The sequence below is a fragment of the Pantherophis guttatus genome, chromosome 2 (genome assembly GCF_059756535.1).
Source record: "Pantherophis guttatus breed Tessera chromosome 2, ASM5975653v1, whole genome shotgun sequence".
Taxonomy (NCBI): Eukaryota; Metazoa; Chordata; class Lepidosauria; order Squamata; family Colubridae; genus Pantherophis; species Pantherophis guttatus.
The window spans coordinates 216,426,043-216,440,820 of NC_142064.1; the positions used below are offsets into that span (position 1 = coordinate 216,426,043).

Genomic DNA, 14,778 nt, shown 5'->3' on the forward strand with positions numbered 1-14,778 from the left:
CTTCAGACGGCCACTTATATCCTAGTTGCACTGTGTCTTGACAAGTGCAATATTCCAGTCGGTTCTGACAGGTTCTGGAGAACTGGTAGTGGAAATTTTGAGTAGTTCAGAGAACTGGCAAATACCACCTCTGGGTGACTCCAGAGTGGGGTGGGAATGGAGATTTTTCAATTTCCTTCCACCAGGAGTGGGGAGGGAATGGGAATTTTGCAGTATCCTTCCCCTGGAATACGGTGGGAATGGAGATTTTGCAGTATCCTTCCCCTGCCACGCCCACCAAGCGACACCACACCCACCAAGCCATGCCCACAGAACCAGTAGTAAAAAAATTTGGATTTCACCACTGACCAGAAGCTTTATATAAGTCATAGGCATGGTTCCATATGACCATGTAGCACCTCTATTTCACGAGCTACACTGGTTGCTGGTTTCCTTTCTGGTGTGATTCAAGATGCTGATTACCTATAAAGTTCTACATGGCATAGACTTTGGTTACTTGAGGGACTGCCTGCCTCTGTATCTGCTGCAGCCAATTGGATTTGGCAGGGTTGGCATGCTCTGTGCTCCTTTCATTAAACTATTGGGACTCCTGAAGGATGCCTTCTCTGTAGGCAGCACCTGGCCTTTGAGACAAAGTTCTGTCCAAGATCTGGATAGACTTCCACTCTGCTGCTGTTGTTTAGAAGAACATCAGCACCTGGCTTTTTACCCAGGCCTATGGCAAGAAAGAGTAAGACTCTTCACTTTGTCATGCTTTCCTTGCTTTATCTTTATGTTTTATAGATTTGATCGTAATTTCTTTTACTTTTGTGAGCTACATAGGGTTGTTAGAAGTCAGCTAACATACAAGTTTAATAAAATTATGGTTTGTTGCAGAGTCAGGCATGGTATTACCATTCTTCATCATTAGTTAGGCTTGCAATGGTTGCTGAGAGGGTAGATCTCTGACATTTGCGAAGCCAGTCCCTTTCTGTAATACAGTAGGATAATAAACTTTTCCCACTGGGAATTCTATAAATATGTTGGGACTATACTTCCCTGAGCAACCAGCTAAAATTTCCAACAGTGATGTGTTGCTTGGGAATTCTGGCAATTGTCGTTCCTCTTACCAGTAGAGAACCATGCTGGAAAGGACTGATATAGTGCATGATTTATATCTCATATAACCCATGAGAAAAGTGGAAGTATTAAGTCCATGTTGATGAAATAAATTAAGTAAAACATTTTATCATTTGTAAAAAGGCTTAGACTTTAAGGAGATAATGATAATCCTTGATAAATCCGGGGTCTGCCATGCTTAGAGCAGTTTCATTTAAATTTATGGTCAAGACTAACTGAATTTATATCCAGACTAACTGGATATTTGTATGATAAATCATATTACAAATATGATAACATATTTGTAATATGTTACAATGATTAAATTTCGATCCAATGCTAGTTAGATAATTGTAATTTCATGCAAATGTATTTGTTTCTGGCATGCTCTCTCTAGCATAAAAAAAAATATTTTCGATGAAAAACCCTTAAATTCAGACATGATATCATCCATATAGAATATAGATCACAAGAACAGGTGTCTTCTAAGCATAACTGAGAACACTTCAATAATGTGAAGTATATTTGTGGAATAAAATAAAGAAAAACCTGGAAATGTGTGTTGTGGAACTCTTTACTAGAATTGGTGGACTGTGAACTATAAGTCTGCTTCATTTAAATCAATAAATCCAACACAATTTTCAGTGATATAGTGCTTGTTAAATAATAAAAGGCAGGATGGTGTATTATTCTGTCACACCAGTTATGGACTAGGACTACTCAGCCTATACTGTACATTCAAGACTAAAGTTGTTTGAAGCAAATTGAAGTCCTTGGATACTTCCATATTCTAATCTAGAAACTCTCAACATTCACTAGCAATACAAAAACTGTGCAATTTGTCCATTTTACCTCCCTTAATTCTTCTTAGAGCAAGCAAGAAGATAAATAATAAATACATATTGGGAAATAAATAATGGGAAAATACAGAAAGATCATAAATGGAAACCATTGTAAACCTCCACCCACCCCAATATACTGTAGATGGTAGAGTATATTGGTAGTGCAATTTCACATTAAAAGAATCATCTGAAACAGAGCTTGGCAAAAAGCCCAAGTAGAACCCTGTGAAGGAAATATGGATGAATTTGTGACATAGCCACCAAACTCACTCATCAAATTGCTGAATAATTAAGTGTCCATATTTTTTAAAAATTAATAATCCCTTCAGTAAATGGATTGGTAACTTCCAATTTCTAAATGGATAGGGATTGCAATGCTGCAAAAATAAACTATTTTCCAATCCTAAATATTCTGTCCATAAAATATTTTTACTAGCAAAACCATAATTTATAGAATATAACTTCCTAATTCAAATTATTTTTTTTTTTCAGATGGAATTGTAAAAGATGAAAGCACTAAATTCTCTGTCCTGGTATTCAGTGAATATGTGAGTAACTCCATTTTCTAATATATAAGAATATGCTTTACTACCACAGTGAACAACATTTGCATAAGATCAGGATTATTTATTCTCTTTGTGAATGATTATATGGCTGAATGACTGAGTGCCATAGCAACAGAACCTGTGATGCATGAAAACACATTTCAATTATGCATATCGGAGCATTAATAAGTATAGTACAATTACAAAGCAAAACAACTTATACATCTATCAGAATTACTGGCTTAATATCAATGATATTGTGATTATTGACATACACACATAGAAATGTGTGTGTGTGAGAAAGTGTGATATCTTTACCAAAAGAGGCCTTTAGTTGTGACTATAGATACTTTCAGTTCACAAAAATACAATATTACATGGTTGGTTTTATCCTTACAACATTTTATTGCCCACTGCAGCATTTCATTTGGACTTCTGATTTTCCAGGTCATGGAACCCTAGCAGTGGGACTTCAGAAGAATGCTGCTTTCTTCTGGCTTGGAAAACCAACTGTTTTGAACGTTGCAAAACACATGCTGTTAAAATTAAGACAATGATTGCCAAAATAATCAGACCAAAGTCCCTCCCAAAAAAATCACGGCAACTGATTGGCAGGGATTTCCTACATCCCTCCAGTTCATTCCCTTTCAGCTGGCTCAAGGCTTTCATATTTAGAGAAGCTGGAGTTTTACAGGTAGCCTTTGCAAGAGAACTTTTATTGAAGTCTGCCAGCCACTCCTTGAGATATAAAATAGAGCAGTCACAGTGCCAAGGGTTGTTGGAAAAATTAATTTCCTCCAAGTTGGTCAAGCTATCCAAAGCACCAAGAGGAACAGTGGTCAAGTTGTTGTTTTGCAGATGAAGAATTTTGATGCTGGAGTTCAGGAGGGGCATCTCCTTGAGTTCCATCAAATTGCAGTTTGCTTCCCAACCCCAGGAATCAAGAGTCTTGCAAGGACAGAGCATGCAGATCCAAGCTTGGGTTGTGTTTAAGAACAACAACATGATTAGCCCTTTGATCATTGAGATTATTGTAGCTCTGTTGCTTGTAGCTGTGGAACAAAAAAAAACCAAAACACAATGTAATATGTGTGAGCTTATCTCTGTCCTATTCAATTAGAAGATGGGAGTTATATCCAAGAACATCAGAAGGTGACAGTGGCGCTGCCCAAACTGTGTGGTTAAATTTGGACCCAGAAGGCAATCCTTGTTAAAGCCATTTTATATTCTTAGTTAAACTTCCCAAGTCTTCTACATGGGAAGAAATTTGATCACCAAAATGTCATGATAAGACAGTGACTAGAGAACAAATATGGATTCTACACTGGCCATGTCTCTTAGATGATCCCTCTTCCCTTCTTCCATCTTAGTTTCTCTTTACACCTCAATTAGCCTGCTCAACAGGCATAAATATTCATATTTTTTTGGATGCTGATCAGGGGTGGTATTCACTTACCTTCACTACCAGTTCGCAAATGTGAGCGCACGTGCCACCTCCACGCATGTGCAGGGCCTTCCGCGCATGCACAGATTGTCAAAAACAGGACATGATTACATCCGGGTGGGTGGGCGGAGCCTCCTGCCACCGCTGCTACTGGTTCTCCCAAACCGGATAGAACCAGCTGAATACCACCACTGATGCTGATGCTTTTTTATTTCAACAATAATATTTGGCCTTTGAATACATTAACCCCATGTTCCAATTCTAGCCTTTCTCAGTTGGGGTTCTTTGAGAAATTGTGATTGAAAAAGAAAACTTTGCATGCCACCTAATGCTAGCATTCACAGTGGTAGGAATGTTCATGCATTACAACTCACGTTTGCTGTTTTTGTACACATTGTAAAATGTGACTTGTGTAGGTTAGAAATGAGTTGTGTTGTGGAGTTTGCATACAATTTGTTGTTTTTAGGCAAGATTCCCTGGGACCTGAACATTATTTCAAGGGTTCCAGCAGGGCAAAATAATTGAGAAAGGCTGGTCTATTCAAATTTAGTCAACTCTCAAACTGTCTAAAAACTGAATATGACTATCCATCCATTTGGGGGAGTGGGGGGGCTAAAGAGGTTCTGGAGAGTCATAAAGCCCCTTTTGCCTACATTGTTTTAACCTCTTCATTCAGGCCAATGTTTCCCAACCTCTGCAACTTTAAGATGTGTGGACTTTAATTCCCAGAAATCAGGTTCACATATCTTCAAGTTGCTGTGGCTATGAAATACTGATTTAGGTGATAATCTGTCATAGTAGTTGTTTAGTAGTTTTCAGAATTGATACAGATCACCCACTACATTAGTGTGGCTCTCTCTTTCTCCAAGGAAGCACCACTGCTATGTGATAATGAGGACTTTTATGCCAGGCAGTAAATTCCTATATTCACACACAGGATCACACTATTAAAACATTAACCTCTTTTTTTTAAAAAAAAATAAGCTCTCTCTCCCTCCCTCCCTCCCTCCCTCTTCTTTTTCTGTTTTGTCTTTGATGGCTCATTCAGCTGCTCATTTTCGGAATACTACAGCTTGCATTGTTGGTGATGCATTATACAGCAAACATTGATGCATCTTTCATAATCTGATGTTATCATAAAAGCTTTGCTTTTCAATGGAGTCAATGCATGCATTCAATTGAGATGAAGTGCTAAATAAGCCAATGGCGCACAGGCATTTGAGGCTTTGAGTTCCACACTTCTTATGTATGTGTTCTTTTTCTTAAGAAATGACACCCTACCTAATATAGACAGTAATCTGATGTTTTAAATGGGTCTTTGAATAGTTGTAATGCTATGTGGATGACCAACTTTTCTAAGGCAGCACAAATAAAAGCCCATCAGATAGTTATTCTCATATATGTTGGATGTGCATTAACTTTATTTTTTTATTTTTTTTATTTCTTTAGCTGCCCAGCTCAACATGTGACTCTGATTAGCTTTATCATTCATAAAATCACAGAACTATGGAGTTGGAAGAGACCACAAGATTAAGGTAATCCAACCTCCTTCAGTATGCAAGAAAACCAGTTAAAGTATTCACAAGAGTTTAACCAGCCTCTTCTTAAAATCTTCTAGAAATAGAGAATCCATGATAGGCAGAATGGAAGTGGCTTGAGTCAGTTCCTTTGTCTTAGGGCTGAGAGAAATGACTGACCCAAGATCACACAGGTAGGCTTGTGCCTAGAACTCACAGTTTACTGATTTCTAGTCTAATACCTTAACAACTTTACCGATTATGAAGGGTGGGTTAAAAATGTTCCATTCTATATGTCAAATGCGCTAGGTGTGCCATTGATCTCACCAGTGCAAAGTAGAGAAGAAAAAAAAGATTTTGATAGACTGTTTCTTTTAATGAAGCCTAGAATAATCCACCAAGGGTTTATAGGTTTTATTCAAAGTACAATAATACCCTATTACTACGTTGAATTTTATTATATAAATTGTCCCTAAGAATCTTTAGAACTTTTTAAAGTACAGAGAGATGGTGCTCAGAATGCATTTATCAGTCAGGGTAAAATGAATGATTCCCCAAAGGGAATATTTAATCCTTATCTTAGTATGAAGTACTATTTATTAAAATGATTAGAGCTGAATATAAAGCCGTGTCTCTGCATTGCATGATTACTCAGCACTTCCAATGCAGTCCTCTGCACATTTATTTGGAAGTAAAGTCTCTTGAGGTCAGTCACTTTCTTATTTGGAATATAACCCACATAACCTGCTAATTTTAAACAGTTAATGTGATGGTAAACCAAATTTCATTTGTAAAATATTTAGACTTGAGATGCCATTCCTGTCAATTGCCTCACAGACATTTAACTGAAATTCAAAGAGATGTTGAATTAATGGGAATAAGCAGGAGGGCTTCAGTAATTTTCAGGGGACAGGGGCTTCCATTTGCCTATCTAGGGAAGGGCTGAGCCATCTATAGATGGTCAAAAACTACAAACAACTTTTGGGAATGTAGACAAGGGCTACAAGAAGGCAGCATGATGAATAGCATGCAAGTTTCCATTCCTCATGGGAGTTTGGAAGGCATTTCATGTCTTTTAAAATGATTGCGTACATGCATTGCTCAGCTTCCCTTGGTCTTTCCAGTGAGACACTGGCGTAAGGAGATCAGAGGAGCAAAAAAATGTGAGAAGAGGGGAAAACAGAATTGGTGAGGAAGAAAGAGCAGCAAAAAGGATCAGGCAAGATAATGTAGTTGCATTAGCTTTGTGAAGTGGAAAGGACTGGATGACTTCATGTGTGAATGGAGTTTCAACTCAGATCTCCACCATCCTTGTTTACACCGTGACTAGTTTTGTCCCCAGCTTGACTCTTGTGGATGCATGGAGATGGCGCGCTGGCTGGGAATTCTACCCAGAGGCTGCTTTGGTCAGCACTTTCCACTGGCTGTCTGGGTCATCTTGCTTTTTATGCATGGTGGTCCATTAATAGGAACAGTATTTACAATAGGGAAAAGGTGATTTGTTTTTGTGAGTGTGTTTATTCAATAAGAAACTATGACATGAAATCAGGTTTTAGCTGTTTAAAGATGGATCTGCTGCAGATTATCTTCAGCAGTTTAACATGAAAAATAAGCAAGGTAAAAGAAGAAGAGAAAAGGTGCAAAAAAAGGAAGAGAAAGAGAAAGAGAAAGAGAAAGAGAAAGGTGCAAGCTAAAAAGAGAATTGAATCCTATTTCTTACCTTTTTTTTGTTTTTTGTTTAAATAGAGGCTGTGTTCTTCTCACTGAACCTTCTTAACTGACACCAATGGAGCAAATGCAGTAAGTGGTTTTTGAATTCAGGAAGGAAATGAGTTTAATAAGGGCTCCCCACAGAAGGCAAGTCTCCATCATTATCTCCTGAACTCAAGGGCCATTCAGATGCAGGATGGGTGTTTCCTGCGGTGGTGGGAGGGGGGAGAGCTTCCTTTAAGGATGCACATCTTTCTCTCTCATCCTTGCTCTATGCACTTCTCACCACTAAAGTATTCTACCCATATCCATGGTTTATGTATGCTGGTCAGTCTAATAACAAGAGACATTGAGGCTGCAGGGATAGACACAAACTTGGTCACATGAACCACTGGTTTCACTCAATAGAATGCTGCTTCAGAGAGAATTGGGAATTGCAGGAGTGACATTTCGGCCCAGTGGCTTTCGCTGGAAAAACAAGATAAGTGTAGTGCACAAGTGATCAGTGGCCCAGTCTGAAGAAGATTGGTTTTTAATAGATGAAATTTGCCTGACTCTGCAGAGGGTCAAGAAAGTCAGTATGGCATCTGCAACCATGCAGTTGAAACCCCTGCTGTTGTTTTTTACATGTGTTACGTGCACGGGCCATATAAAAAGTCATACTGTTACAGCTGACTTTTTTGGATCCCTTCCCATGGACACCCCCATGCCACTGCTTTTGACTAGGTTAATAAACAGCCACCAAGTATTCATGCTTTATGATTATTATAGAAAATTTTGGAACTTGCAGACCAGCTCTCCTCTCCCTCAGATTTTTATACACATCATCCTCAAGTAACCATGATTCTTCATCCCACGAAGTCTATTCAGAAGTTTAAAATATCCGACACAACTTTAAATTAATCACAATTTTGTATGTTTGTAACTTGGTCTCCCTGCCTCTTAAAAATGATGATAAATGATTGTCTCAAAAGAAAAATGAGGAGTCAAAAGAAATCTCGGCATTAAAATTATGCCCTGCTCCACCACCTGTTTTGAGACTCTGTTTAATTATTATTTATTTTGAAAAACTGGCCTAAAGGGTATCTAGGTCTATTGCTTCGAACTCTAAAGATTAATTGGTAATCTTTCCTTATAAGATGATTTATAGTACACATTTGTTTCTTAACATTTAAGAGCTGCTTGAAAAATAGCTACAAGCAGGAGAATAAACCTTTTCAACCCTTTTCAAAATGATCTTCATGTGGAAATAGAAATGGTTCCCATTAAAATTAACACCCTGTCAGCTTGTCAGTTCTGTTGCCACAATCTGTTGCTCAAGAGACGCTTAATGAATGCAGCGCTGGAATCAGCCAGCAAAGATTCAGTCAGTCAGTTCAGCTCACTTACCCTCCCCCCCAAAACCCCTCACCTTCTGCATTTCCTGTCCACCTCATCAGACTGTGTGAGGAGAGGGGAGAGTCCAAGTTCCTCCTCTTCACTTTATTTTACTCTATATTATTGCCATCAAAGCACTCATAGCTTCAAACTAGTCTGTTCTCTGGAGGCTCCAAAAATGTAAGAACAATCAGCTGAGATAGAGCATCCTTGGGGAGAGGTTCAAAAAAGTCCAATGGCAGCTGCATAGTGGAAAGCCCATCTGTGTTTTTATGTGTGTTACTTTAATTATAGGTGGGCCATGTGAATGTGGCCATTTGATTTTTTTAAATACTTCCTCTTGAGGATGCCTCTGATCTGAGAAATATCTGTTTGCTTCCACTATGAGTAGGCATACCCCCCAGATTAAAATTGGCTGAGCATTTAATAAGTAAGAAATGTGTTGATTATTATCCATTCTCCTACTTTATGAATTGGTAGATTATTCCATTGATTTCAATATATTGAGAACCAGGCTTTCCAAGCCAATTTTCTTCTCTACTTCTGATTTTCTTTTCCAAGCTGTCACTCACTGTTGCTACTTTTTTATTTGTTTAATTTATTATATGTGACTTATGCTTGTTTCTCCCTTAACATGTTGCATTTTAGAACTGAAACCTATTTGGCTTTTTTTTTTCTCAGCATCACTCGGGCAATTCTGTTGACATATATTCAAGTTCACCCCCAGAAAAAAAAAAGACAAAAAAGCTGAATTTCTTCTGAAATAATTCTGGAGTAGCATTCAGTTATTTTACTTTGCTAAGACTCTTTTGTTAGAATGATAGGTGTCACTATTGGCCCAGAGAAACCCAGCACTCAGCTGAAGTTCAGTTATTCTCTTCTACAGCCACTGGTGGTTCCTCTGGAATGAAGAAAGAGGAATCCTATCAGTACAGTGAATAAAATGGCATCTTGGGAGACATAGCATTTTAGATCTAAATCAAAAGGGTACTTTTCTGTAGATGTGGGTATCCAGTCAGCATCTCTTTAATTTTCCTAGGCATGCATGACTACTCTATAAGCCTAGGAAAGTCTTAACTTTCTAAAGAAGTGACTGACAGATGTGGTGCATGCACCCATGCATACCCCAAAGCACCTTTTTGAGTTTGGATCCAAAATGAAGCACACCCCCAATCTATTTCTCATCCATTTCTCTTTCCCAAAACATAGCCATCCTTGGCTGGTCTCAAAAAACAAAGCAAGGTGGGATCTGGTTAGTACTTGGATAGGAGACCACTAGCAAATATTAAGATTGTAGACCACTTACAAGATGGTAGCCCTCCCAATCTAGTTGTCAGTCCTAAAAATCTCTCCCATCCAAGTACTAACCTGGTCTAACCCTCCTTAGCTTTCCATTCCAGATAAGGCTATTCAGATGCTATCACCTGCTGAGACTCTCTATGAACCTTATATCAGAGGTGAAATCCAAGAGCCTTGGTAGTACAGTGGTCTAAAGCACCCTGTTATTAAGACCAGCTGCCTGCAATTACTGCAGGTTCAAATCTCGCCAAGGCTCAAGGTTGACTCAGCCTTCCATCCTTTCTAAGGTAGGTAAATTGAGGACCCAGTTGTGGGGGCAATAAGCTGACTTTGTATAAATATACAAAAGAATGAAGGCTATTGCTTAGCGCATTGTAAGCCGCCCTGAGTCTCCGGAGAAGGGCGGCATATAAATCAAATTAAAAAAAAAATCCAGCAGGTTCTGACAGGTTCTGGAGAACTGGCAGCGGAAATTTTGAGTAGTTAGGAAAACTGGCAAATACCACCTCTGTCTGGCCCTAGAGTGGGGAGGGAATGGGGATTTTGCAATATCCTTCCCCTAGGAGTGGGGAAGGAATGGGGATTTTGCAATATCCTTCCCCTGGAGTGGGGAGGGAATGGAGATTTTGCAGTATTCTTCCCCTGGAGTGGGGTGGGAATGGAGATTTTGCAATATCGTTCCCCTGCCACACCCACCAAGCCACATCACGCCCACCAAGCCATGCCCACAGAACCGGTAGTAAAAAAAATTGGATTTCACCACTGCCTTATATAGCATTATTATAACATGGGCGGCTGGAAGATATGGGGAATTAGCTACTTCATTAAATGCAGGACACATCTGAATGAATTCCACAGCATCCCAGATCATTCACTTCTTGAACTGGCTTCATACTTAAAGGGAGGAGAAGAGAGAATTAATCATTGCACGTATTGGTTCAGTTGACTTAATGCATAAAAATGAAAGAAATATCTTGGAATAAAATTAACTTCTAACATTAATAATTTAGCAAAGGTCTATTATATGTCCTTGATAGGAAAATATTGCAATTGGTATGATTAATTAGCATTACAGCAGTAAATGTATTACTTGCGTTGTTATTGTTGAAGATCTTTCTGTCTGTTTGATGCATGGAGAACTGTGAATATGATAAAACATAATGAATAATTTTATCATAGATAGAAATTGTAGAAGTGATGTATAAACTGGAAAAAAATGGGCATTAATTGTGTTAAAGCCCTACTCACCCATCTAATGACCAACAAATGTGTTCAAATATCACTTCTAGAATTCTGAACAAGTTGTGGTTTCAATTTGGGGTCAAATAAGGAAAAAATATTTCAGCATTCTGCCTTGGCTAAGAAAAAGATAGAGGACAGCAAGGCTGATATATGGTCAGTTCCACAAACAATTGAAATAGTGCTGAAAGTTCTGATGCATCTCCCTTAACATCCATAGTTTGCAGCTAAACAGTCAACACAAATTTAAAATCCACTGGAAAAGAGATTTAGGCTGAAAAGTAGACTATTATCATTTTTACCTGTCCAGTAAATAAAATAAATTTTCTTTTGCCATTGCTATTGTATTCTTAGGGCTTGTCCTATCATCCTGCTTGCCACAGAATGAAGTTACCCAACTAACATTTTTGGAGGGTACATTCTCATGATGCCACCTCCATCTTGTTACCAGCCTTACTTGAGTTACTTACTTACTTACTTACTTGAGTTACTCAGGCAGCTTTAGGTGTTGTGATATATAACCATAGTGCTTTCTTTCTCATCCCAACCCAAGGCCTCCCATATGGACAATCAAGGGCACATAGTTTGAAGATGATTTAGCTAGAGGCTGGGATCTGCCCAGGTCCTATTGATTGGGTAAATCTGCTGTAGAGATGCCACTTCCTGCAGATCTGTTTACTGGGCCCTGCAACACTATTGCTATTTTGTATTGGCTATGAAAATAGCACTTCAAAAACCCCAGCTAAAAATAGTAATTGATTTTCCCTTTTTGAGATATTTATTTTATTTATTAAATAAAATATGCCATCCATCACACTAAGAAGCAAGCTATGATGACCTACCAGGAGATAAGCCTATCAAAGTTTATTAGGTCATCAACAGCTGTGAAAAGAGAGCCTGCCTGAGGAGGCTGGAGGGGAGAATGGGAAGAAAAGGGGGGGAAAGGGGGGAAAAGGAAGTAACTACAGGTTATGGGAACAGAGAGGGGAAGTAGCTGCAGCAGCTCAGGAGTAGATTTTGTGAGGCATGAAGAAGACTCATGGAAAAGCTGTTCAAGAGCTTTCCTTGATGGTGAACTAAACAAAATGCAATTGAACTGAATTGAAGGAGAAGGAGAAAGCTGCTGTGGCAGAAACTCAGCCTCAATCACTGGCATGGAAAGGGAGGGGATGCATTCTCTATCAGCTCCATAGTTTATCCCCCTGGGAAGGGGGAACATTAATATGGTGCAGCTGAAAACACTAAGCAGTTTTACCTCAAAGCCTGAATTCACTTCTCCTCTGCAGTCATCATCTGGTCTTCAGTGTATGTCTCAAGCTCAATCCTTCTATTTGCAGTAGGGGCAGAGTAATGCTTACCTACTTGATTGTGTAAACAAGAGTTATACTTGAGTACTAGCTTGGATATGTTGAGAAGGGTTGGACAGTGGACTCTTAAGATTTAGTAAGTAACAGGATTGCTTTTGGCTATACCAGAGAGCAGAAAGTGACACTGGGAAATAAGGAAGGATCAAGGAAGAAAGAGGAGAGACATGTGGATAGCTCCAATCTGTGATGTTTTGATTCTGAGAGCAGAATAGTTCATTGTAAAAACATCATCTGAAATAAACAACTTTATCTTTTCATTTTTTTTAATGTTTATCATACTCATTTATATATGACTTTATATTTCATCCCACTATGCTAGCCTATGATTCAGAGTAAAGTGTTCCTTCATTTTTCAATGAGTTGATACAGTATAGTCAAGACTTTTTAAGACCTTGGGAACCTTGGGGCAGAGTTTCTTTTGAATACTGCCAACCCCAGCCCCCTCAACACATGCTTCTTGCTGCAGTCTACATCTACATCTATCTACCTATATTTATAGCAGAGGTGGGTTTCAGCAGGTTCTGACCAGTTCTAAAGAACCGGTAGCGGAAATTGTGAATAGTTCGGAGAACTGGTAGTAAAAATTCTGACTGGCCCCACCCCCATCTATTCTCTGCCTCCCAAGTCCCAGCTGATCGGGACAAAATGGGGCTTTTGCAGTACCCTTTCCCTGACATGCCCACCAAGCCACACTCACAGAACTGGTAGTAAATTTTTTTGAAACCCACCACTGATCTATAGTTGTATAAAGTAAGCTGGTTTTGTGCAGTGATTAAGACATCAGGCTAGAAACCTGAGTTTCCGTTCTACCTTAAGTACAAAATCAGATGGGTGATCTAGGGCCAGTCATTTTCTCTAGGAAGGAAACAATGGCAAACCATTTCTGAAAATCCTTGTCAAGAAAACTGTAGGGATTTGTCCTGGCAATCTCTGAGAAACACATTGAACACAATTGTATGCAATTGGACACAACTGAACATAAGAAAAAAACACACACATAACCCAGTCTTTATCTATCTTTTCTCCATGTGTTTGCTTTTGAAGCCAATATTCCAGTAATTGGGAGTGCATAATAAGATTGGTAATTCTGCAAAAACTCTTGCTATTATATTGTAACTGATTAGTTTTGCCTTGAATTTAAAAAAAAAAGGAAGATCCATTTGGTCATTTCAAATACAAAGTAACTTTCAGAAGGGATCCTCTCAAGTGTGGAGCCTGGATCAATAGTTTCCACATTCCTCCTTTAAAAATGTTCTGGGTGAAGTGTTATCCTTGCCTGACTAGATGTGCTCAAGGTACATTCATGTTAAAGTACATTCTAACATTTACATAGCACACTTAGTTTGATATTAAGTTGACAGAATGTGACCCTTTGCAGAATTTCCCACATTTTTATGGAAAAGCTAAAATGTAGCAGACTCTAATAAATGTTCCACTTTTCTTGCATTCTCAAAGGTTTCTTCCAATGAACTGTTTTCTTCTGGGAATTGATTATCCCGTCAGTTGTGGGAGCTCTGCTTGCATTCTCTTTTAAAGTGATTCATGCATACAAATGATGAAGTGATTGAAATCCTGCTGTTCTTCGGTAGCTGGAATTTAGGCTATTTGGATTAAAACTAAACCTCCAGATGAGATACATGAATCTGTTCACTGAGAACAAGCCTATGTAAACCAGTCTTCCAGAACACAAACTATTGTGTGGCATTCAATCACATTGGGTTATCCTTCATTTCTCTTAGCTATTTATAGTTCAATGCATCTATCTTCCTGCTCTGATATTAAAGCACTTTTCTATAACCTAGTATTATAATTTATATAATATGGTGGTTTTACTTCTGTTTCAAATTGTGACATTGCTTCTAATGCTTTTACAAAAGGGTTGACAACCAAGAGGTATTGTCATCCATTGAAAGAAAATATATACTTATTAAATTATTATTGAACTCTCACGTGTGCCATAACAGGATCTAGGGTTTAGTGAGGCTTGGATTTAGAATAGGTGAGATACAGAAGACCAATTTTAAGAAACTCTTGCCTTTGTTCTAATAAATGGAAATGGAATGGAATTTCAGAACCAGTTTAGTTCCCATAACATTAAGTGTCAGAGTTTGTTGCAGCACACACAATTAGACACAATCAAATATTAGACACAATTCTGCAGGATTCAACTACATAAGAAACTTCTTTATATACAATACCAGACAGCAGAATTCAGCATACAAATCAGGTACACAGAGGCAATATTCATAGAAGAAAGTCATTACAGAGTAGAGAGATACAGAGGCTAATATATTGTACAGAGGCTTCCATTACAGAGGCCAAACCAACTCTTATATACAG

At 38.5% G+C, this 14,778-nt stretch overlaps 1 protein-coding gene across 1 annotated transcript; it reads right to left on the minus strand.

The window, feature by feature from the left end:
• Positions 1-2,546: 2,546 nt before the first annotated feature.
• On the minus strand, positions 2,547-7,735 carry LOC117660627 (platelet glycoprotein IX-like). The gene is made up of 2 exons (XM_087887804.1): positions 7,167-7,735; positions 2,547-3,537 (listed from the first exon to the last, which is right to left on the minus strand). Exon 2 carries the CDS (start codon positions 3,506-3,508, stop codon positions 2,909-2,911), a length of 600 nt encoding a protein of 199 aa, XP_087743930.1. The 5' UTR covers positions 3,509-3,537; positions 7,167-7,735; the 3' UTR covers positions 2,547-2,908.
• Positions 7,736-14,778: the final 7,043 nt, after the last annotated feature.